This window comes from Peromyscus californicus, unplaced genomic scaffold (genome assembly GCF_007827085.1).
Source record: "Peromyscus californicus insignis strain IS unplaced genomic scaffold, ASM782708v3 Scaffold_14__1_contigs__length_90479793_seg_2, whole genome shotgun sequence".
Lineage (NCBI taxonomy): Eukaryota > Metazoa > Chordata > Mammalia > Rodentia > Cricetidae > Peromyscus > Peromyscus californicus.
In genome coordinates, this window is record NW_026294436.1 from 58,838,190 (window position 1) to 58,860,390 (window position 22,201).

The following is a 22,201-nucleotide window of genomic DNA, read 5'->3' on the forward strand; positions in this document are numbered from 1 at the left end:
CAAACCCAGTACCCATTTCTCTCTTAGCTACAGGTTCTATTGCTGGGATAAAACACCATGACCAAAAACAACTTGGGAAGAAAGGGGTCATGTCACTTTACATTTCTACATCACGGTTCTTTGATGAAGTAAGTCAGAGCAGAAACTCAAGGCTGGAACCTGGAGGCAGGACTGAAGCAGAAGCCATGGGAAACACTGATTACTGTCTTGATCCTCGTGGTTTGCTCAGCACTCAGTACTACCAGCACATGAGTGACACTGCTCCCCCTGGGTTACATACTCACATCAATCATTAATCAAGAATAGGAGCTATACACTCTCTTACAGGCAGTTTTGAAGGAAGCATTTTCTTAACTCAGGTATGTAACAGGAATTGCTAAATGGTCTTATTAATAAAAGAAACCTGGAGTCAGATATTGGGGTGAAACTGAAAGATCAGAGAAACAGAACAAGCCAGCTGCATTCTTATCTACACTAAATCCTCAGCCTCAAGAGAGACTTACTGTTTACTCATATACCTTTCTGTGCCCTGCCTTGTTACTTCCTTCCTAGTGCTGGGATTAAAAGCGTGTGTATGTTAAAGAGCGTAATCATCTGTGAATTTGAGAAAAAGCTCCAATATTTTGATAGATACAGCAGTGTATTTCTCAGTTACTAAATTAACAATCTGTAAATATCTGTAAAGAATTTAGAATGTTTGAGAAACATAAATGATACATCAAGAGAGATTACCTTGCATACATACACTTCTGAAATCAGGTTCTATAATATTCTGTTCAAGCACACATTAAGAACTCTAATGGGTACATGGGAAGCCTCTAAATTATTCTAAAGTAGGTAATAGAATAATATTTCTAATTAACTCTCCCTCAGCCACCTACATTTTTTCACCAATGAAATTTAAAAAAATCCAAGTTATCTAAAATTAAGAAATCAAATAACTTTCAAGATGACAGAAACTAACTCACTCTGAATGAGATACTGCTGATGTAAAAGACAATGATAAATATGTTCATTGATTATTAAAAAAAGATGTATTCAAATAACTGAGAATCTGTAGAGCTTTGTACTATACATGTCCATTTATTTTTTATGTTGTTCAACATCAGAACACTGGAGTGAATCTCCATGTCCTGATATATTTTCACTAAATACTATTTCACAGTAAATATTTGATGTCACTACCTATCATTTACCCAGTCAATTACCAACCAAACAAGTTCCTTCTTAGTCTCCAGCAAAGATAAATAAAGCCTTCTCCTCATTTCCCGTTTACTCATACTTATATAGAAAGTTATTTTATTATTTGCCATAATCAAAACGCACTTTGTTGACTCAGGCCCCAGTAAGGGTGGAATAAAGATGTCTGCATCTCCCCTAGCAAAGCATCAGAACCTAGCTGCTGTGGGTTCCCTGCTCTGAGAGCAGCTGGCACCAGCCCTGCTCCCTCCACTCTCCTCTGAAGGAAGCAGCACTGATTTCTCCTGTGCTCTTGTGGATTCCACAGAGCTCTCAACTCTACATAGCAGGCATAGGACTCACCTTCTTAGAAATTTCTTCAGCAGTGTCCAGATTCTAGTTTGTCTGAAAGGCAAGAAGCAGGGCTAGTTTCATTTGAGTAAGAAGAACAATCTCTCAGAGATTGGACAGGGGTGTTGACATCTCTCAAATGCCAAGAACATGAAGTATTTTTAAAGATGGGAAGAATGACATTGGTCAGAGTCATTTCATTTATCTTCAAGTTGAGCAATCTTGGATGCCTTGCACTCTCCTCTTCCTCAGAGAGGAGGATTGCAAAAGTGAGGACTCCTCCCATTATTCTTAGCTTTCAATTTCCCCAGCTAGCAAGATTGGATTGTCTCCTAACTGTAAACACTTTAGTTACCATGAAAATCAAAGGTCTGCTGTGCTCAGTTGTTTCGCTTCCACGTCTTCATAGGTGGATGTTCCAACCTTAACCCTTCATGTCCAACACCTTTATCCATGTGTCACTGAGAATCACCTTCCTCTGAATAAAGGTAACATCTGAAAGGACAAGTTTGAGCCACCCAGACACTTCTCCCTCTTCTCTACTCAAGGTGGAGGTGGCAGGAGGAGAATTCAGCAGGTGTCTATTGCCACCAAAACCTCAATGTGTTTCCTGGATAGAAGAAGTTTTGTAGTGCAGTTACTTTTGGTTTAAGAACTTACTAAAGCATTCTCTCATTCATTAATTGTTCTCCCAGCCCCCCTCCACCAAAAAAAAAAGTATGAGAAAGATTTCATCACACACTTGCAAATCAAATGATAGATAAGTGGGAAGGAATTAGCTGCCCTCTAGACAAGAGCTAAACTGCTTTCCTTTAATGATTAAGTTAATGATTCCTTAGCATTTCTGCACTGTTTATGCATAAACCCAGCAGTTATAGTGGGCCTATGTAATAACACTATGGAAGCCTTGACAACTGTGGCAAAGCTCTTAGTGTTATTAACATCAGGGACCTGAAATATCCATTATCCTGGTATTTTTCTGTCAAGGAGAATGAGGAATCTCTGGTGTCTATGTGATTTGAGACACAGAACAGATGGTGCCAGGCAGTGGATGGTGGTGAGCTCACCCTAGCTGATCTCCAGGTAAGATCATGTTCTTGGGGTGTTTTCATTCAGCATGTTAGGGTCTCATGCTTGACCAGGATGGGCATATAGGCATGCTAGAAGGTTTTCAAAAGTTGGTCTTTGGCAGCTCTTGTGCCCTCTGATTTTCACAGTGAGAATGTAGCAGGCAGGCAGGTGTAGCTACAAATCTTGTCCTTCAAGATCCTTCAGTTTGCTTACAAGTCTTGGCCATCAGGGCTCTATAGCTCTGGTGTAGACAGATCTATGCCATTCATACCCTTTGCCTTCCAACTCTTTCAACTCTTGAAGGCTTAGGAACTCAGCATTCACTTGGCCTAGAATTATAGCTTCATGGAGAGATTAGATTTTGGGAGTTTTCAGTCTTTGATAGCAGCCAGTGTTAACAACTGTGGGTTTAGGATAACTGAGAACCTTGGCTCCAAAAGCTCACCAGCCCTCAGGAAGTCTTCCTATGCCCAGAATCTGCAGTTTCTCTCCTCTAGCTCTCTATGCCTTTGATACCTAATCATCTCCACTTGTGCCATCCTGCTGTTTCTGGTTGTAGCCACTGTCCTTATGCTGTTTATCTGCCCCTCAGGAAGCCTGCAGCCTGGCCAGGTTCATCTTGCCCTCTGATGTCTACATGTCACTGCTGCTCTGCCACATGTGCCTTTGCTGTCATGCTGCCACTTCCCTGATTCCTTTTTTCATTTCCCTTTTTGGTACTTATTGGCTTTTAAAAATAATATTTCATAAATCTTTTTCATAGTCTTTTCCCTACCCAACTCCTCCCAGATCCTCCCTATCTACCTACCTGTTCAACATCATCAAAATGATGTCTATCTCTCTCTCTCTCTCTCTCTCTCTCTCTCTCCCTCTCTCTGCCCGCCCCCCCCCCCCCCACATACAAAAAAAGATCAATCAAACAAGAGCCATCAGTGTCTGAGAGAGTTATTTGGAATCCCTTGTCCAAAGATTCAACAAGGTATAGCCAATTTTGTTTCTGTGGAGTTTTTCTCCCCCATTATGTGGTGTTTCCAATGAAATTTCTGTCATATATGTGTATATTTCAGGAAACTTCTACAGTAGTATGTAGCTAGAGTTTTCCTGCCTGGCCCACAGTCAGGACAAATCTTTCTCACCTGCCAGTCCCACACCGCTCAGACCCAACCAAGTAAACACAGAGACTTATATTGCTTACAAACCATATGGCCGTACCAGGCTTCTTGCTAACTGTTCTTACAGCTTAAATTAATCCATTTCTATTAATCTATACCTTGCCATGTGGCTTGTGGCTTACCGGCATCTTCACATGCTGTTTGTCATGGTGGCAGCTGGCAGTGTCTCTGACTCAGCCTTCCACTTCCCAGAATTCTTCTACTCCTTGTCCCGCCTATACTTCCTCCTGCCTTACTACTGGTCAATCAGTGTTTTATTTACTAACCAATCAGAGCAACACATTTGCCATACAGAACATCCCACAGCAGTAGTAGTTTTCTATAGAGCTTTTCAAAAGGCCTTTAGTGTTAGTTGTCCTTCCCTGTATTCCTTCATTTCACATTCTCCCCAGGCCCTTGCTCATTTCCTTCTATTTTTGTTCCCCCTTTATATTTTTGTAACACTATATCGTATTTACTCTTCCTTGGAAGATCCCCTCCACCTGCCTGGTTCCTTACTAGCTATCTAACTTCTGTGGTTATTCTTAATAAAATACACATACCTGAAGCTTAAAAGCTAATGTCTACATGTAAGAGAAAACATGTAATATTTCTATTTCTGGGGATATCTTATCTTGCTCAGAATGTTTCTTTCTAGCTCCATCTATTTATCTTCAAATTTAATAATTATACTCTTCTTAACAGGTGAATAACATTTTACTATGTAAGTCCTCCATGTCTTCATTATCCATTCATTAGCTGATGGACATCCAGGATGTTTCCAATTTCTGATTATTATGAACAGAACAGCAATGAATATTGATGAACAAATGTCTTTGTAGTATGGCATAGTCCTAAGGGTGTATGCCTAAGAGTGCTATAGGCGGAACTTCTGAGAGATCTATAGTCAGCTTTTTGAGGAAAAAACACACTAATTTCCACAGTGGGTTTATTCCCACCAGCAATGAATAAGTTTTACTCCTTCCTTGCCAACATCTGCTGCCATTTATTTTTATTAATCTTTGCCAAGACAACTAGAACAATCCTCAATAACAAAAGAACTGCTGGGGATACCACATGCCTGATTCCAAGTTGTACTACAGAGCTATCGTAAAAAAAAATATAAAGTAAAATAAAACAAAACAAAACAAAAACCGACATGGTACTCCACAAAAGGACATATTGATCAAAGGAACTGAATAGAAAACCTAGACATGAGTCCGCACACCTATGGATGCTTGGTTTATGCATATATACATATATATCCATAAACATATATATGTATGTATGTATGTATGTTACATAAATACACACTGGAGCAAAAGACAGCATCTTCAACATTTGGTGCTTGTCAAACTGGATGTCTGCAGGTAGAAGAATACAAGCAGATCTATACATATTATCCTGCAGAAAACTCAACTCCAAATGGATCAAAGACCTCAGCATAAAACCAGATTTCTTTCTCAGTCTGTTTACCATCTGAAGGTTGCTGTTTTTTTGTGTGTGGGTTTTGCAAAGTGTTTCTTTGATGAGCACATTTATCAGCTGGAAAACTTTACTGGTAAAATATTTAGGTGCTTTAAATGGTATCATCTGAAAATAAGGATACTTTAACATCTTCCATTTCTACTTGTGTCCTTTTTATTTTCTTCAGTTTTCATATTGCTCTAGATAAGACTTGATGTCCTGTATTGACTAGGTATTGAGAGAGTAGACATCCTTGTCTTGTTCTTAAATTTAGTGGGAATGCTTTGAGTTTCTGTCCTTTTAGTTTGATGTTGGCTGTTGGCTTGCTGTGAATTGTCTTATTATGCTGTGATATCTCTTGTTTCCTAGTCTGTCCAGACCTTCTATCAAGAAGGGATGTTGGATTTTTGTCCAAGGCCTTTTCTGCATACAATGAAATGATCATGTGATTTTTATCTTTTAGTCTGTTCACATGGTAGGTTATGTTTATTGATTTACACATATTGAACCATACATACATATCTGGGTTGAAGCCAACTTGGTCGTGGTCAATAATCTTTTTTATGTATTCTTGGATCTAGTTTCTGAGTATTTTATTGAGAATTTTTTTAAACTGTGTTCATAAAGGTTTTTGGCCAGTAAATTTCTTTTCCCATTGACCCTTTTTGTGGTCTTGATATTTGAGTAACAACAGATTCATAAAAGGAATTAGTAGATGCTGTTTGATTTTCCACTTTGCAGATTTGAGGAGTATTAATGGTAGCTCTTCTATGGAGATCTGGTAAAAGTCTTTACTGATATGACCCTGGGATTTTGGGGGCTTGGGAGATTTTCAATTACCGCTTCTGTTTCTCTAGGGGTTATGGGTCTGTTTAAATTGTTTTATAAATCTTGTTAAATTTAGAATTCATACGTATCAAAGAATTCATCCATTTCTTGTAGGCTTTCCAGTTTGGTGGAATACAGATTTTCAAAGTATATTCTTGCCATTCTTTGAATTTTGTCAGTATCTGCTGCAATGCCTCCCTTCACAGCTCTAATTTTATTAATTTCCTCCTACCCTCTAGCTTCCTTTTTTTAATTTGGCTAAATGATTGTAAATTTTGTTGATTTTCTCAAAGAAGTAACTCTTTTTTTAATTGATTCTCTGTAATGCTTTTATTGCATCTGTTTCATTGAGTCCAACCCTGACTTTGATTATTTCTGTCTGTCTACCCCCTTTGAGTACTATTATCCTGTTTGCTTTTCTAGAGCTTTCAAATTATTAATATGATATCTTTCCAGTTTTTGATGTAGATACTTAGTGCTATGTACTTGGCTCTTAGACCTGCATTCATTGTTTCTCATGGATTTTGTTATGTTGTATTTTTATTTTAATTCTATTATAAAAAGTGTTTAATTTCCTTCTTGATTTCTGTTTTGACCCAGTTTTCTTTCAGTAGAGAGTAGATTAGCTTCCATGAGTTTGTATGCTTCCTGTTGTTTTTATTGTTGATGTACAGTGTTAGTAGATGTGTTACTTGAATTTTCCTCTATCTAATAATACTTGTTTTGTATTCCAATATGTGGTAAATTTTGGAGAAAATTCAAAGGACTTCTAAGAAAAAGGTATGTTCTTTAGTGTTTGACTGTAATGTTCTATAGATGTCTGTTAGGTCCATTTGATTTATAAGGTTATTTTGCTCCCAAGTTTCTCTGTTTTTGTTTATTTATTTTTGATTTGTTTTGATGACCTGTCTATCGGTGAGACTGGCATATTGAAGACACCCACTATCATTGTGCTAAGCTCAAAATATGATTTTACCTAAAGTGGTGTTTCTTTTATGAAATAGAATATTATTATGTCTGGTACACACATGTTAAGACTTGCAGTATTTTCTTGTTGCTTTGTTTTCCTTTAATGATTATGCAGTATTCTTCCTTTTACTTCTGATTAGTTTTGGCTCAAAGTCTGTTTTATCTAATATTAAAGTAGCTACTCTTCCCTGTTTGCTTCTTGGTTCCATTTACTTAGAATATATCTTTCCATTTTTCTATCCCAAATTGATGTCTGTCTTTGATGGTGGAATATGTTTCTTGGATGCAGCAAAAAGATAGATCTTTATTTCTAATCTAATCTGTTAGTCTGTGTCTTTTTACTGGAGGAATAGAGACCATTAATATTGATAGTCATTGTCAAAATGTATTTATTAATTCCTGTTATTTTGTTACATTGGATTTTCCCCCATCTTTTGATTAACTGTTCCTGGATTATTTATTTCTTGTTTCCTCTTTGGTGTATTAACCCTTTAAATGTAAGGTTTTCTCGTAGTGTCTTCTGTAGAACTGCATGAGTAGAGAGAAATAGTTAAAACATGTTTTTATCATGAAATGTTTTCTTTCTCTGTAGATTGTGATTGATTTTTGCTGGGAATAGCTGTCTAGCATGACATCTGTGCTTTTCAGAGTTTGTAGAACATTTGCCCAGACACTTCTTTTCAGAGTCTGAATTGAAAAGTAGGTATTATTGTAATAGGTCTGCCTTTATAAGTGACTTCAATTTTTTTGTTTGTTTGTTTGTTTTTACCTTGCAGCTTTTAATAGCCTTTCTTTGTTCTGTACATTTAAGTTTGAATTATTATATACCATGGAAATGTTCTTTTCTGGTCTTGTCTATTTGGTGTTCTGTATGCCTCTTGTACCCTGATAAGCATCTCTTTCTTTACAGCAGCAATTTCTCTATGATTTTATTACAATATTTTCTCTGCCTTTGAACTGGATTCTTCTCCTTCCTCATAATGGAAACTGATAAGAATGCTCCTGGTCTTTCTCTATACTTTAAGTGGCCTTAAGTTTGGGTAGGAGAGAAGTTGAGTCCTTATGTAAGCATCAGGGAGACTGTAGCTTCCTCCAGATCAAAATCATTCACCTTACAGGAAAGCTTGGTAAGACACAGGGTGTTAACAGAAGGATACACGTGGCAAGCCACAAGAATATGTTATAAGGAGTCCAGCTGTGTATTAAAGCTATACCTTGACCATACCAAGGGTCTGTCAAGCGGGAAGCCACTTATCATGAACTATTTGGTGTTACACAGCTTAATATTCAGCTGTCCCTTGTTATGAATTGCTTGTATTTACAATTCCAATAGAATGTGTGTGTGAGCTTCTTTGCTCAGGCCAGTACTTGGATAAGGTAACATAGGCAAAGACAAGCTGGCTGGAGATGCATACCTTTGTTTGTTGTGCAATGAAACTCAGACCATCCCTTTGCCTTGAGGCCTAGTGGCTTTCCAGAGCAATTGAATGAAACAAAAGAGGTTTTTACATATCAAGGTAGAAGGTAGTGTGGAGCAACATTCCAGAGGAGAGAGAGAACCACATGGCAAGGAGAAGAAGACACAGGCATTTTCTGTAGAGGCAGACAGAATGGCATGACCAGGGAGAAGGGAATAACACAGAGGTTTTGTAGATAGTAAGGCAGAAAGCCTGGTAGAGTTCATCAGAGCCAGGAGTTAAGAACAAGTAGAGATGGAGGATGAAGAAACAGAGGACGAAGATGAGGCTGGAAGCATAAGAGCTTAGTTGCTAGCAGGACTATGGGAGGGCAATAAATGAGGGGACAAAAAGAAACTGAGTGTCAGGACAGAACTGAAGCTATGTAGACAGGATTTTATTCCAGAGAAATAAAGTAGATGGATGAAGAGTGTAAGGAACACATGTTAGGCCTAGGATGAACAACCCTGGTCAGGAGTGATAAGCAGTAGAATGACATAAGTAAACCACAAATGAAGTAGTGATAAGGTATAAGCTATGTGTGGAACTAGGGATAAGACTAGAAACCTAGCCAGGAAAGAATATAAAAGATGAAGCCTCAGACCCGACAAAAAGAGCTCATCAGGCCCTCATGTGAGTCAACTCTCCTCCTCCAGAGGCATGAGATCCTGTCCCAAGTGCAGACATGGTTAACCGGAGGAAGGCTGACCCAAGATCCAGAGGAAGGCTGACCCAAGATCCAGAGGAACAGACATGGTGAGTACGGACCTGTACAGCTGGAGAGGTACTCCCACTTCCATTTGGAAGATGGGATGAATATTGCTTGTAATCTTACTGTGTAAATAAATGAGTGTTATATCAATTCTGAATTAAGAGTGATTATTCCTCCCCCGTAACTGGGGTATGTGCTCATTACAAAGAGCTTGGTGTATCTAGATTTATTCCTGTCCTGAATGCCTGACAGAGCTGTAGCTGAATAGATAGAATTTTGTCTAAGAGGAGTGAAGTTAACAGACATAAGAGCATAGTGTACGTAGATTTCTTCCCTCAGATATCCAACACTGGACACAGTGTCTTCCCTGGACTCTGGGCAATCTGTACATGCAGAATAGTAGGATAGTCTCAGAATGGGTGAAATCTCACATTAGGCAAGAACGATCATTAAGATAAAGAAGTAAACAACTTAGAGGCTTCAGGAAGTCCCTGAAACCAGATATAATAGGGTCCTCCATCCCCAAGAATATACACATTGTAAGCAGTTGTGCTAGGCATTCTCATATAAGCTGATATGCCTGGAAACTGTTGAGACCAGTCATGCTGTCCTAAGAGGCTCAGACCAACTCAACTACCTAAAAAGGACACTCTCCAATGCATTGTACTGTCTGCACATTGTCAAGGGTGCCCCAGGATTCTTACTATCATGAGCTGTTACTCATTTTGAATTTACTGGTGACATAGCTGTCTTTGAGTCATTTCTGCTCCTGTAAGTAACACCTCATCAATATTCCTACAATAAACACAACAGTAAATAAATAAATCCCATTGGCTCACCAAATTGGACTTCAGTTGTACCTGAACTTTGGCCTGGGGTGAGTAGACATTTGTTTCCACCTCCCCAGGAATATTGTCATACAAAGTAGAGGATAGATCCAGCCTACTGTATGTAGGTAGATTCCGCACTGTTACTCTCTTCTTTCTTAAATAGCATTTGGGGATTATATAAATTGAAACCTTAGGTCTATATAAGACAAAATTCTCTGTCTCTGACACATAATTTTCTTCTGTCTTAGTGTGTTTTCTGTTGTGTCAGGACACTACAGATACAGTGTTAATTACGGAAAATAAGTGTAATACATTTCTGCAAGCTTGGGAATCCAAGAACTAATCTTTGGCATTTGATGATATTTCTTTCTGTATCTTTGTTATAGGATGTTGTGGTGGTTAGAGTCAAAGCCAGGTGTTTCCAAACTCTTGCCTTTCATTGAAAGATTTAGGGTAAAGGCTCACACAGATTTTAAAGAAGCAGTGAAACTTTATTTAAAGCAAAGCGACAGTAGAGATCGGAAGGAATATGTGTGAAGAGCATCCGTGGGCCATGTGAGGAAAGGTGCTCAAGGGCCCCGGTTTTTGTTTGCAGTCACTTTCATGGAGTTCAAGAGAAGGAGGAGTTGGGTGCTGAAGGGGACTGACACTGGTTGATCTTTATTTCAACTGATGGGATTAGTTTAGGTATGCATTTACTACCTGTGCATGTACCTTTCCACACAGTATTTTATTTTGATTATATTCACACAATTATACCTAGGAAGAAGTTGGTAAATAGGATATTCATCATAAAAGTTCCCTTTGAGGACACAGGTTGTCTTGTGCAAGTTCCCAAACTAGTCCAGGCTGGATCTGATCATCTTTCTTGGTATCAAAAATGTTCTGTGACATATTTGAATATAAATGTTTTATGAAGGTATTTCTAAGGGCAGTAATCATTTTCATTGTTTGCAACATAGATATTTGCAACCTGATGTATGCGGGTATCCATGTTGCCAATAGTTTTCAGGTATATGTTAGAAGAACATTGTGTGTACACAAGAGATGGAGATATTGGTCTCTGGCTGGGAAGTGCAATTGTGGTTATCAGACAAAAGTGAAGCCTCAAAATGCTAAAATGTACCCCATGCTAGCCTGTCTCATCCCTATGTGCTGGAAGAGCAAAATTAAACAAAACAAACAATAAAAGAAAAACAAGCAAACAGAATTCCCTTCTACAAATGCTTTTCTACTAACATGGATCTATTGATGGCAAATGACTATGAGCTAAACACACTCCATTAAACCCACACTTCCAGGATCCTTAAATATGAAATAAGATATGGATTTCCAAGATGAGAGATGCACTCATCCTTAGCTCTTCCCTCTTCCTGCCTTTATTTCTTCTTTTCTGTGCTCCTTAATCCATGTCAAATTGCTGCCCTATGTGACTATTAATACTGATTGTAAACCTGACGGATCTAGTATCACTTATGAGAATCCTTTGAACACATGCACCAGGGGCTTTCTAGACTTGGTTAAGTCATTTGGAAACACTCACCTCAAGTGAGAGTGGTATTGTTGAATAGGTTCAGGTCCTGAAGTGAATAAAAAGAGAGATACAGAGAGATAGAGAGACAGGGACCAAAACATAGACAGAAAGAGAGAGAGAGAGAGAAAGAGAGAGAGAGAGAGAGAGAGAGAGAGAGAGAGAGAGAGAGAGATCAGCTCTAGAACTCACCTCTATCTGAGTCCTGCTGTAAACAAAAAGTGACCAGCCATCTCACCCTTCTCTACCATTAAATCGTGAGCAAAACCAAACCCACTCTTTCTCCAGTTGCTTAGGTCAGATATGATTTCACAGCAGTGAGAGAAGTAGAAAAAAAACCCAGCAAGACCTTTCTGGGAATCCTGACAAATTTCTTAATTCCTTTATCATAGGGCTTCCTCATTTTGAAGGTTTCCAGTGACATTAGTTCATTCTAGAATTGGAGTTGAGATTCCTTACTGCTGTAGATAGTATTCCTCACTCTTAACACCCAAAATTTGTGGATTCTTTCCTCAAATAATGAATCTGTATAATACAGTCACAATTACTCAGTGAAAAGCATCTGAAAACTTGTCAGGTCCTCAACACACTAATTTGGGAAACTGCACTCAAGGCTGAAATTCATCCTTCTCCTGTGTATTATTAAAGTTTGGTTTTTCTGGGTAGTACACTGTCTATTTGTTCTTGAGCAAGCTTTGTCCTTAAACATTACACTTGAAGCCTGTATCCCACAGTTTTATCAGCAGATCACTAATATTTTATTTTAGAGCAACTTCAAATGGTTTAAAGATATTCCCAAGGAATCACTGCTTTATCGAAAATTGGATTTTTTAAAAGTTATATATATATATATATATATATATCACTTATAGATTAAGAATTATAAAAGTTTAGATACAAAATATAAAATTTAGATAATACAAAAAAGTATAAAGAATATGAGAAAGCACCATTTTCTAGATATAATAGCAGGCAGGGCAGTGGTGGCACTGGGATGCCTTTCATCCCAGGACATGGAAGTCAGGGGCAGGCAGATCCTTGAGTTCCAGGACAGCTTGGTCTACAAAGTGATTTCCAGGTAAGCAAGGACTAAACAGAGAAATCTCCTCTTGAAAAAACAAACAAACAAACAAAAAGCTGGCTTTCATAGGTATGGTATTTCAACAGATCATATATACATTCACTCTCTGGACTTGTTTCTTATCTCCATAAACAGTATCCTTGGCATCGAGATTGTCACAAGTATGGTTCTACAGAGGTTTTCATAACTGAATCAGGATTGAGTGCCTCTCCTTCTGGCATTGATAACCTTAAAGAAGAAAAGATGAGGTCAGAGCAGTTGAAATGCAGATGGTTCACACTTCTCTCTACATTCCTACTCACTGTTTACATTGTAATAGTGGCTGTTTAAGTGTATAATGAATCCCACACAGTGTGTAAGCATGACAAGGATTGTGGATTTTAGCACATTGTGGTCTGATTTGCTCAGGGCATCCTTGGGAACTTAGAGTTTCTGTTCATCATCCTCTGCAACAAAAATATTTGAAATTTAGAGATGAAGACCTCAAGGTTCTTTGTGTTTAGTCTTTGGTCAATTTGGAAAGTCAGTGTTGTGTGATATTTTGTTTGTGTTCTGACAAATAAAGCTTGCCTTCAGATCAGAAGGTGGAGTGAGCCACTAGTTAACCATAGACGCAGACAGTGATGGCACACAACTTTATTCCCAGCATTTGGGATGAAGAAGCAGGAAGATCAGGAGTTCAAGGCCACCCTGGGCTGCAGGAGATTGAAATATATGATCCTTAGGAAGAATTGTATTTCCCAAAGCACACACCTGCATGTAACTGTGCTTCACTGACTTCAGCTGCCATGTATCTTCTCTTGAGGTCAATTCAAAGCTGAAAAGACGAAGTTTATTGCCTGGCTCACAGTTGATACTGGTCAGTCGTCCAGAGACCACCACTTCCATTTTCCCAGTATCATCTTCAATCCCATAGTAAATGAAGTCACCCCTTTCATTTTTCTGAAAAACAAGTTAACAATCATCTTTAGAAATATGTGAAAGCTTTTCACATCTATGAGAAATAAAGAGTGTTAACATAAACCTGTTCCTGACAAGGCAAGTATGGCTCTTAGGTTTAGAATCACAGGTAAAAGGCCAGTGAGATGGCTGAGTGGGTAAGGGTGCTTGTTGGCAAGCCTGATTACCACTCAATTCCCAGGACTTAGAGGGGAAGGAGAGAACTCATTTGTGGAGCTTCTCTTCTGATTTCCACACTACTTTCATGGCCTTTGTGTTTCTCTCAACCCTCACAGACAAAATAAAGGAATAGCTCACAAAATAGAATTACTTGAATGGAAGAGTTTAACATGTTATGGTGAACAAATCTTTTCTTGGAAATCACTCTGGAGGTTTTGTGTGCCTAGCCCTTAATAACTGGCCTATAATTGCAGCCCTTGGAAGCTTCTCTTAAGTTTTACCTACTTGAGGTCTTTATCTGCTGGGTGCCTTTAGAAAAAATGAGTATCTTCCTAAGTACTAGTTGTAACATATCAGAATAGCTGAGATTTCTTAAGGTTCCAAAGTAAGGGATCAAAATGAAAAAAACATAAATACACAGCAAACCCCATTTAGTTACCATTTCAGGTTTCTTCGTTACATCCAGGAGGCTGACAAGAAAAGGCTACTTTTGGCTCATTGTGAGTCTGAGAAACACTATTATAAGTCCTTTTTATTTAATTTATTTTAATTTTTATTAAAAATAAAGTTATTTTCATATATCATATTCTAATCACAGCTTCCTCTACCCTACCTCCTCCAACATAATCCTCTCCTCCCCACTTTTCCAACTCCAACCCTTCTTTCTCTCTCTTTTTTGTCTTTTTTTTTTTAGGGTCTGAGGACTGAACCCAGAGCCTTGTGCTTGCTAGGCAAGTGCTCTACCACTGAGTTAAATCCCCAACCATTTTTCTCTCTCTTTTAAGCAAACAGTCAAATAAAGAAGACAAATCAACAAGAATAAAACAAAATGAACAAACTAACAGACATAAAAAAGAAATAGCATGAGAAACAAATACACAGTCACACAAATAAGACAGTCACACACACATACACACACACACACACACACACACACACACATACATACACACCCCTTCTGTTTAAATGGATCACATTTGCTCAGTGTACACATCGATTCACTCTACTACTTCCTAATCCCTCAAAGGTTAAATACAGCAATATTTCTGGTGTTTTAGTTTGTGTCCCACTTAATTTACTTATTAATTGTGTGACCAATTGTACCAGCACAGTCAATAATAGCATAGATAAAAGGAAAAAGCCATGACTGATTCATACACAATGAATTACAAAATCATACATTGAACAAGCAAGCATACTAATGAATTAGTACATTGACACTTAAAGAAACATTCAAAAGTCATAAAATTCCTTAAATTTCTTCGCTTTCATTGTGCCTATTATAAATTGTGAAATTAAACTAGATTGTTTAACTCCTCTTTCTCTCATTATTTAAAATAGTATTCACTCAGTCAAAAGATCTTGATAAAAAGTAAAGAATGTGATAATAAGGACACATTAAAGAAATAATCCTGGCTTTTTGGACAAGGTTTCATTCTAGGGCAGAATTGTCTATTTGGTTTTTTATTCTCATCATTGCAAACTGTATCTAGTCTATGAGTTTGACTCTTCATTCACAACTGAGTTGCCAATGAGATGGGTTAGGAAACTATCAAAGAAAAAGAATCTAAAAGGGAAGTGTGCTATAAACTGAACAGTGTCTGGGAATAGGATGTCTCTAGATGGATTGTCATAGCCAGGAAAATGCCAAAGGTTATTGATGAACCTCCTTGTAAAGAATTCTCATGGTGGTACCTTGAGGAGAGGAATGGTAAGAGACTATCCCCATATCCAAAGTGTGGAAACCTTACTCATCTCTTTCTGATATGAAAAGTGATTATTTCCTGTGTTAAGTAAGTTGATTGAATTACAGTGCCAAGTTAAAACTTAAAATATCAGAATGGAAAGGCATTCTACGAATAATATAGTGGCTTACCGTAGTTACCACAAACTCTCCATTCACATATGTTCCTTTTGTTTGAGAGAAAAGATCCTTAATTTTAGGAGTTCCATTGGCTCTTCTCCTCAGTGTATTTGGGATAACCAGTGTTTGGTTAGCATTGTCATCAGACACACAGGAAGCTCTATATATCTCCAGAAATCCACTGACGCCAAAATAATCTGATACGGCAATGATCTTTTTTGGGATGAACTTGTTCTTTAGGGTTGTGTCAAAAACCTTCACTCTGAAGAATTCAGTCTCAGTAGCCACTGTGGCATGGAACATCCTTTTTCCATCAATCAAATCATAAGTAAATGGTTCTGTTACTTTCAACACCATCACTTGTATGGGATCTTGATGGTGACCTTCTACCATAGAAGGCTCCTTTGGTAAGTTTCCTTTCTTTGGTGTCTACATAAAACATACAGAGGATAAACATGCATAATTCAACAGATCATAAGGCACAGCTCCACTGAATAGAGTGGAGAATATCTAAACAATGATTCCCATACCTTACCCTAGATAAAGGAAGAAATGGAGATTTACCTATATCACTACTTAGTGGTTCCACTTAATACTAATCATACCTGGTAGATAAATGGATCATACTTGTAGTTATGGGGAATGAACCCAAAGCCTCCATGTTCTAGTCAAGTCTTCTATCTAGGAACATTTTTAAAATTCCAATTACAAAACCTTGTCTAAACCGTCAGAGCTTTCTTGTAAAAGAAAGATGTTCTCAAATATTGTTAATCAGGAATGGTTCAGGCTAGCAGCTCTTCTTTTTTCATAATAGCAGGCATGGAGGAGAATCCTGGGACCAGAAAAAGTCCTGAAGTCATTTTACTTGGATAACCTGCCTCCTCAGTATCCCATTCCATTTCTGAGCATCAGAAGAGCACTATGAAATGGAGGCAAAACTGCAGGGTTGAAAGAAGAAGCATGTTGTCAATCATGGCCAACCTGGGTACCAGCTCAGGGAGGCAGCTATAACTGGTAGCACTTTCTGAAATTTGACTTGGAAACATACAGACTTCACGCTATGGGTGGTAGGGTTTTTTTTTAATTTTTTGTTTTATGTATTTTTTTATAATTTAATTTAATTTTACATATCAGCCAAGGATTCCCTTGTTCTCCTCCCTCCCGCCCCCCTACATTTTCCCTAACCCACCACCCATTCCCATCTCCTCCAGGGCAAAGACTCCCCTGAGTATTGAGTTAAACCTGGTAGATTCAGTCCAGGCAGGTTCAGTCCCCTCCTCCCAGTCTGAGCCATGTGTCCCAGTATAAGCCCCAGGTTTCAAACAGCCAACTCATGCACTGAGTACAGGACCCAGTCCACTGCCTGGATGCCTCCCAGACAGTTCAAGCTAATCAACTGTCTCACTTATCCAGAGGGCCTGATCTAGTTGGGGACTCCTCAGCTATTGATTCATAGTTCATGTGTTTCCATTCATTTGGCTATTTGTCCCTGTGCTTTATCCAACCTTGGTCTCAACAATTCTCGCTCATACAAACCCTCCTCTTTCTCACCACTTGGACTCCTGGAGCTCCACCTGGGGCCTGGCCGTGGATCTCTGCATCTGATTCCCTCAGTCATTGGATGGGGTTTCTAGCATGACAGTTAGGGTGTTTGGCCATCCTATCACCAGAGTAGGTCAGTTCGGGCTGTCTCTTGACCATTACCCATAGTCTATTGTGGGGGTATCTTTATGGATTTCTGTGGGCCTCTCTAGCACTTTGCTTCTTCCTATTCTCATGTGGTTTTCATTTATCATGGTCTTTTATTCCTTGTTCTCCCTCTCTGTTCTTGATCCAGCTGGGTTCTCCCCTCCCCTAAGCTCTCTTTCCCCTTTAACTCCGATTCCTGATCGATGTGTTCTAACTTCAGGAAGTACATTTTCATTATAACTGTTTCAGCAGTTCACAATATGAAAAGAATACCTTGACAAAAAGTTCAAAGTGTAAAATTAAATAAGCAAGTGTCTCACTATACTCCTTACAGAATAGGCATGATCAGGTGATCACTGAGTCAGTTATTTCCTTAATGGAATAGAGTACACAAAGTATTTTAAAGTTGAATATAGGGAAGGATCAGCAACTAAACACAATAAAAATAAGTGATTATTTGCATAAAAGATTATGTGTGCATATAGGTTAATGAAGAAACCTGCCAAGTTTGTGCTAAGTTCTGTCATTATATTGTGAGAAAAGGAAGCTTTACCCTTGATGGACTGCTGCTTGCCTTTGCTGGAGGCACCAGAGGAGCCTGGGGATCACTGAGTGCCATCGCTGGGGACACACATGGATCTAGAAGACTGCTGGATGGTGTTGGTGGAGATCCACATGGAGCCAGGAGACTTTCTGATGCTGTTGCTGAAGGCATCTGAGGAGCATGGACCCTCCTTGATGCTTTTACTCTAGGACAGGGAAGAGCCTGTCCAGTACCATATGATGCTCCTTGAGGCCCTTGAGTGGTGCACACACTTCTGGACTCTTTCTGTAGAGAAGCATGGATAGCCTGAATGAAGTTGGATGCTGTTTCTGATTGTGTTTGAGTGGTCTGGACACTGTTTGTACCTATTGCTCTAGGCACCTGAAGATCTGGAATACTCATGGATGTTGTTGGTAGACTACCAGATGCTGTTGCTGGAGATGCCAATGAAGCCTGGAAATAAACATGTCCTGTTTCTAACGGACCTGGGACATTGACATTCCTAGGTGCTCTTACTGTAGCAGAGTTAAGAGTCTGAATGCCACTGCATGCTGCTCTTTGAGATTCCGGAGTGGTGCTGTCATTTTTGGGTATTGCTTCTGGAAGATCATTGGGAACCTGAATATTGCTGGATGCTGTTGCTAGAGGCATCATTCTGACCTGGGCTTTGCTTTTCAATGTTGCCGAAGGGCTTTTAAGGGTTTGGGCAGGTGTAAATGTAGGTATTGCTGAAGGTACGTGAGGACTATGAGGAGACTTTTTGCTATTGGCTACTGCTGCTGTAGGTAGGTGAATATTCTGGGCATTGCTGGACATTGATATTGGAGCCATCTGAGGAGTACTGAGAGAGCTGGACACTGTTTTTGAAAGCATGTGAGTGACCCAGCTATTACCAGATGCTGTTGCTGAAGGTACGTGAGGAGCCTGGACACCACTGGACAGTACTAGAGGCACTGGAGAATTCAGATGGATGCTGGAGTCTGCTGCTGGAGACATTGGAAAATTCTGGTGAGTTGGTGCTGGAGAGCCTGAAGACATTTTAAAAGTGAAGCATGTTCCTAGAGATCTCAGAGAAGTCTGGAGGCTGTTAGAAGCTGTTGCTGCTGCTGTAACTTCCGGAAGAGTCTGGAGTTTACTTGCAGCTGAGGAGTTGCTGGTTGCTGAAAATTCTGGATGCTGATGTTTTTTCTGGGAAACTTGTATCTCTATGGTACTCTGTTTTTTGATGTTTGTGTTTTTCTGTTTTAAAGGAAAATAGGATTGAGATATTCTCTAATACTGCTTATTGTTTTTTTAAAACAAGACCAAATGCATCTTTTCACTTTCTCTTTTCAAAAGATGACTTTTACCATGTCAGCTTTTTCCTGGGCTGAAGGAAGTATTTGAGAACATACTTAGGTATTTCTTACACCTAGCTTCCACTCTTACTAATCAATATTACAACTTCTCTTAAAAGCCAGGTATTGAATTTTCACTGTTCTGGGATAGAATACTAGCTCAAAGTATCTTACAATACTCTTCAACTATTACTTGGTCTGGTTCAACTTTTAATGTTATTTTGTGGGAAATGAAGCTTTTAGTAAAATTGGCTATTCCTGTACTTTTTCTCAGGTAGACTTTCTAATCCATCAAATATTCAAACCTTGTTGTCCACAGAGAGATCACACTCCACACTTTCAGGTGATGTGATTGAAATTGTGAGACAAATACCATAAATAAATGGACCACATTGATGGGTTTTGGTGGATGGGAATGTAGCTCAGTTGACAACGTGGAATAGCATGGCTGAAGCCCATCCAGACTAATTTAAACCTGTATTTAGGTCTTTAAAATGACTATAAATCCAGTTAAATAAAACTTCTACATATGGGAGAAATACTTGTACATAGGCAGCAGATCTAGTTAGGGTCTTCATTACACTTTTATAATCTTAGAAGTATAAAAATTGAAATACTATAAAATTTTGAAATGCTAAGGTAAGTTAGTTGGTTTAACTGTAATGGCCATTTTTACTGTTTTTGTTTTATGTTTTTGATTGTTCAAAGTAAAAATTCTTCTAAACTGCAACAATTGCTATAAAGCTGATTCCTTTCATGCTAAAATTATTACTAACTGTAGCCTATTTTCCAGGCTTGTATACATTTTGAATTATATTGATGTCATCATTAACAAACATGGTTAATTATATGTGGCTAAGGAGTTCCCATGCTAAATAACAGGACTCTACTGGTTAAAAAGATTAAATGCTGGTCACATAGAGTGTTCAACACAATTGTACCATGCAATAAAATAAGGAGATGTGTGTACATTGCAGTTAGGATCTCAAAATACATGCATGATATATATATATATATATATAAAATTAAGTACATGATTAAGAAATTAGAAGAGAAGTTCTTATAGGGTTATGATTTTTGTAATTATATTAAAAGGGCATCAAAATGAGAACAGGAAGCCATTCCCTTTGATGAGGAATGGCTGAGAGAGTTTGGTGGATGCCTGGGAGGGTCTGAAACTGACACTTAGCAAAAGTGACCATTACAGTTATACAGTATTTGGTCAGTGAATGGACATGGATAAAGACTTCCAAGCAAAGAAACAGAATGTGTCAAAACATCTGCTGAGAAGAGCATAGAATGGTGAAAATAACCCCTGAAGTTGGGTCACCAGCAAAGGGAAAAGGTCTGAGAAGAAACTAGGCAATGGGGACTGATACATTCTTGTGTTAGTCCCTGTCTGTCTCCCCTCTTTCTTTTCTGAACCCTAAGCAGAAAGTTGGTTGACAACATTAGAAATCATTTCATCAATGCTTACCTTTTCAATACCACAGAGGCTGTGATACATGATTACATAACTTACTAAGCTATTTAATAATAAGAGGAAAATCTTTGCTGTAGGGGATCAGTGAGATGTTTTTCCAAGGTTGTGGTGAGCCCAGAGACATGCTTTGGGAAAGGGCAAGCATTGGGAATAGGAACGTGGTACCTTGTTTGAGGAACTGCTGGATGGTGTTGGGGGAGGCTTATGAGGAGTCTGGAGACAACATTCATCTTTTTGTGGGTTGCTTCCTGAAGGCGCTAGAAGCTGAGTCTGCTCCTGGGTAAGCTTCATTTTCTTGCCACCTTCAGTTTTTGTGGTTTGTTTTCTCTTTTTCTAAAAGAACAATGTTTGTCTTTCCTTATTGATTTTCCCATGTGTTGGAAATTGAACCCCAGGCTTTGTACATGCTAAGTTGTACTTTTCCATATGGTTTTTATCTCCAGCCTTAGTAATGTCTTTAGTATTAAGTAAAGCATAATATTTCAAGGACTATAAGAATCTTAGTTTTATTAATGGATTCTAATTATATTTGCGTCATTGTGCACACCTCATTCTTAACAGATGGATCATATGGTATGGTAGTTTGAATAAGATTGATCCCCACAGACACATTGATTTGAATGCTTGGTCATCAGAGAGTCTCAGTATTAGCAGATGTGTCCATGTTGGAGTAGGTGTGGTTTGTTGGAGGAAGTGTGTCACTGAGGGGTGGGCCTTGAGATTTCAGATGCTCAAGCCAGGCCCAGTGCCACTCTCTCTTACAGCTGCCTGTGGAGATGTAGAACTCTATACTATCTCTCCAGCACAATGTCTCTTTGCACACTGACATGCTTCCTACCATGACAATAATGGACTAACCCTCTGAATGTAAGCAAGCCCCATTTAACTGTGTTTTTAAAATAAGAGTTGCTGTACTCATGACATCTCCTCAAAGCAATAGAAACACTAAGTCATACAGAGTTGTCTCATAGAGGAGTAGAAAAATTACATTTATCTCATCCTACTTATCCCTGATGTGGCAGAATAGTATTAAGTGTAGAATTACAAAGTCCATATTTAATTTAATCTTTTTAAAAGCCACATCCATCCCAAAGCAACTGCTATTTCAATAAATGGTCTTTTAAAAAGCCACATGGTGATTTTTATGTTTGCATCCCTGGGGGTTGTACTGCACGAGTTAGAGACATTATATATCTGACACTGAAGGAGTGACAGGTCCTTATGAATTTGTTGACTTAGAACCTGTTCTCACTAGAGCCTTGGACTAGATAGATAGAGTACTGAATCTTCCTAAAGAGTTAAGAAGGGGAGGAACCTGGGGAGAAGCTTTTTGGTGGGAGACCAGCCACCTTACCTGTGCAGAGGGTTTGCTCATGTCTGATTCATTATCGGTGGAAAGAGATTGGGAACTACTGGGTTCTTCTTGCTTTCCTTTTTTCACTATAGTTCTGTTTTTTCGTTTCTTTTCCTTCTTAACTGCAGGGACAAAGAAAACACAATAAATCCAGGGAAGTGGTTAAGATGGCTGAAGCTCATTC

At 38.6% G+C, this 22,201-nt stretch overlaps 1 protein-coding gene across 1 annotated transcript in view; it reads right to left on the reverse strand.

Annotated features, from left to right (window-relative positions):
• Positions 1–22,201, reverse strand: part of LOC128109329 (uncharacterized) — a 37,966-nt gene that overhangs the window by 14,840 nt on the left and 925 nt on the right. The window contains exons 2-7 of the mRNA XM_052736523.1: positions 22,018–22,139; positions 20,829–20,996; positions 15,623–16,039; positions 13,379–13,569; positions 12,787–12,855; positions 10,025–10,169 (exon numbers count right to left, since the gene is read on the reverse strand). Of these exons, the coding sequence (XP_052592483.1) occupies positions 10,025–10,169; positions 12,787–12,855; positions 13,379–13,569; positions 15,623–16,039; positions 20,829–20,996; positions 22,018–22,139 (1,112 nt within the window). The remainder of the gene's footprint in view (positions 1–10,024; positions 10,170–12,786; positions 12,856–13,378; positions 13,570–15,622; positions 16,040–20,828; positions 20,997–22,017; positions 22,140–22,201) is intronic.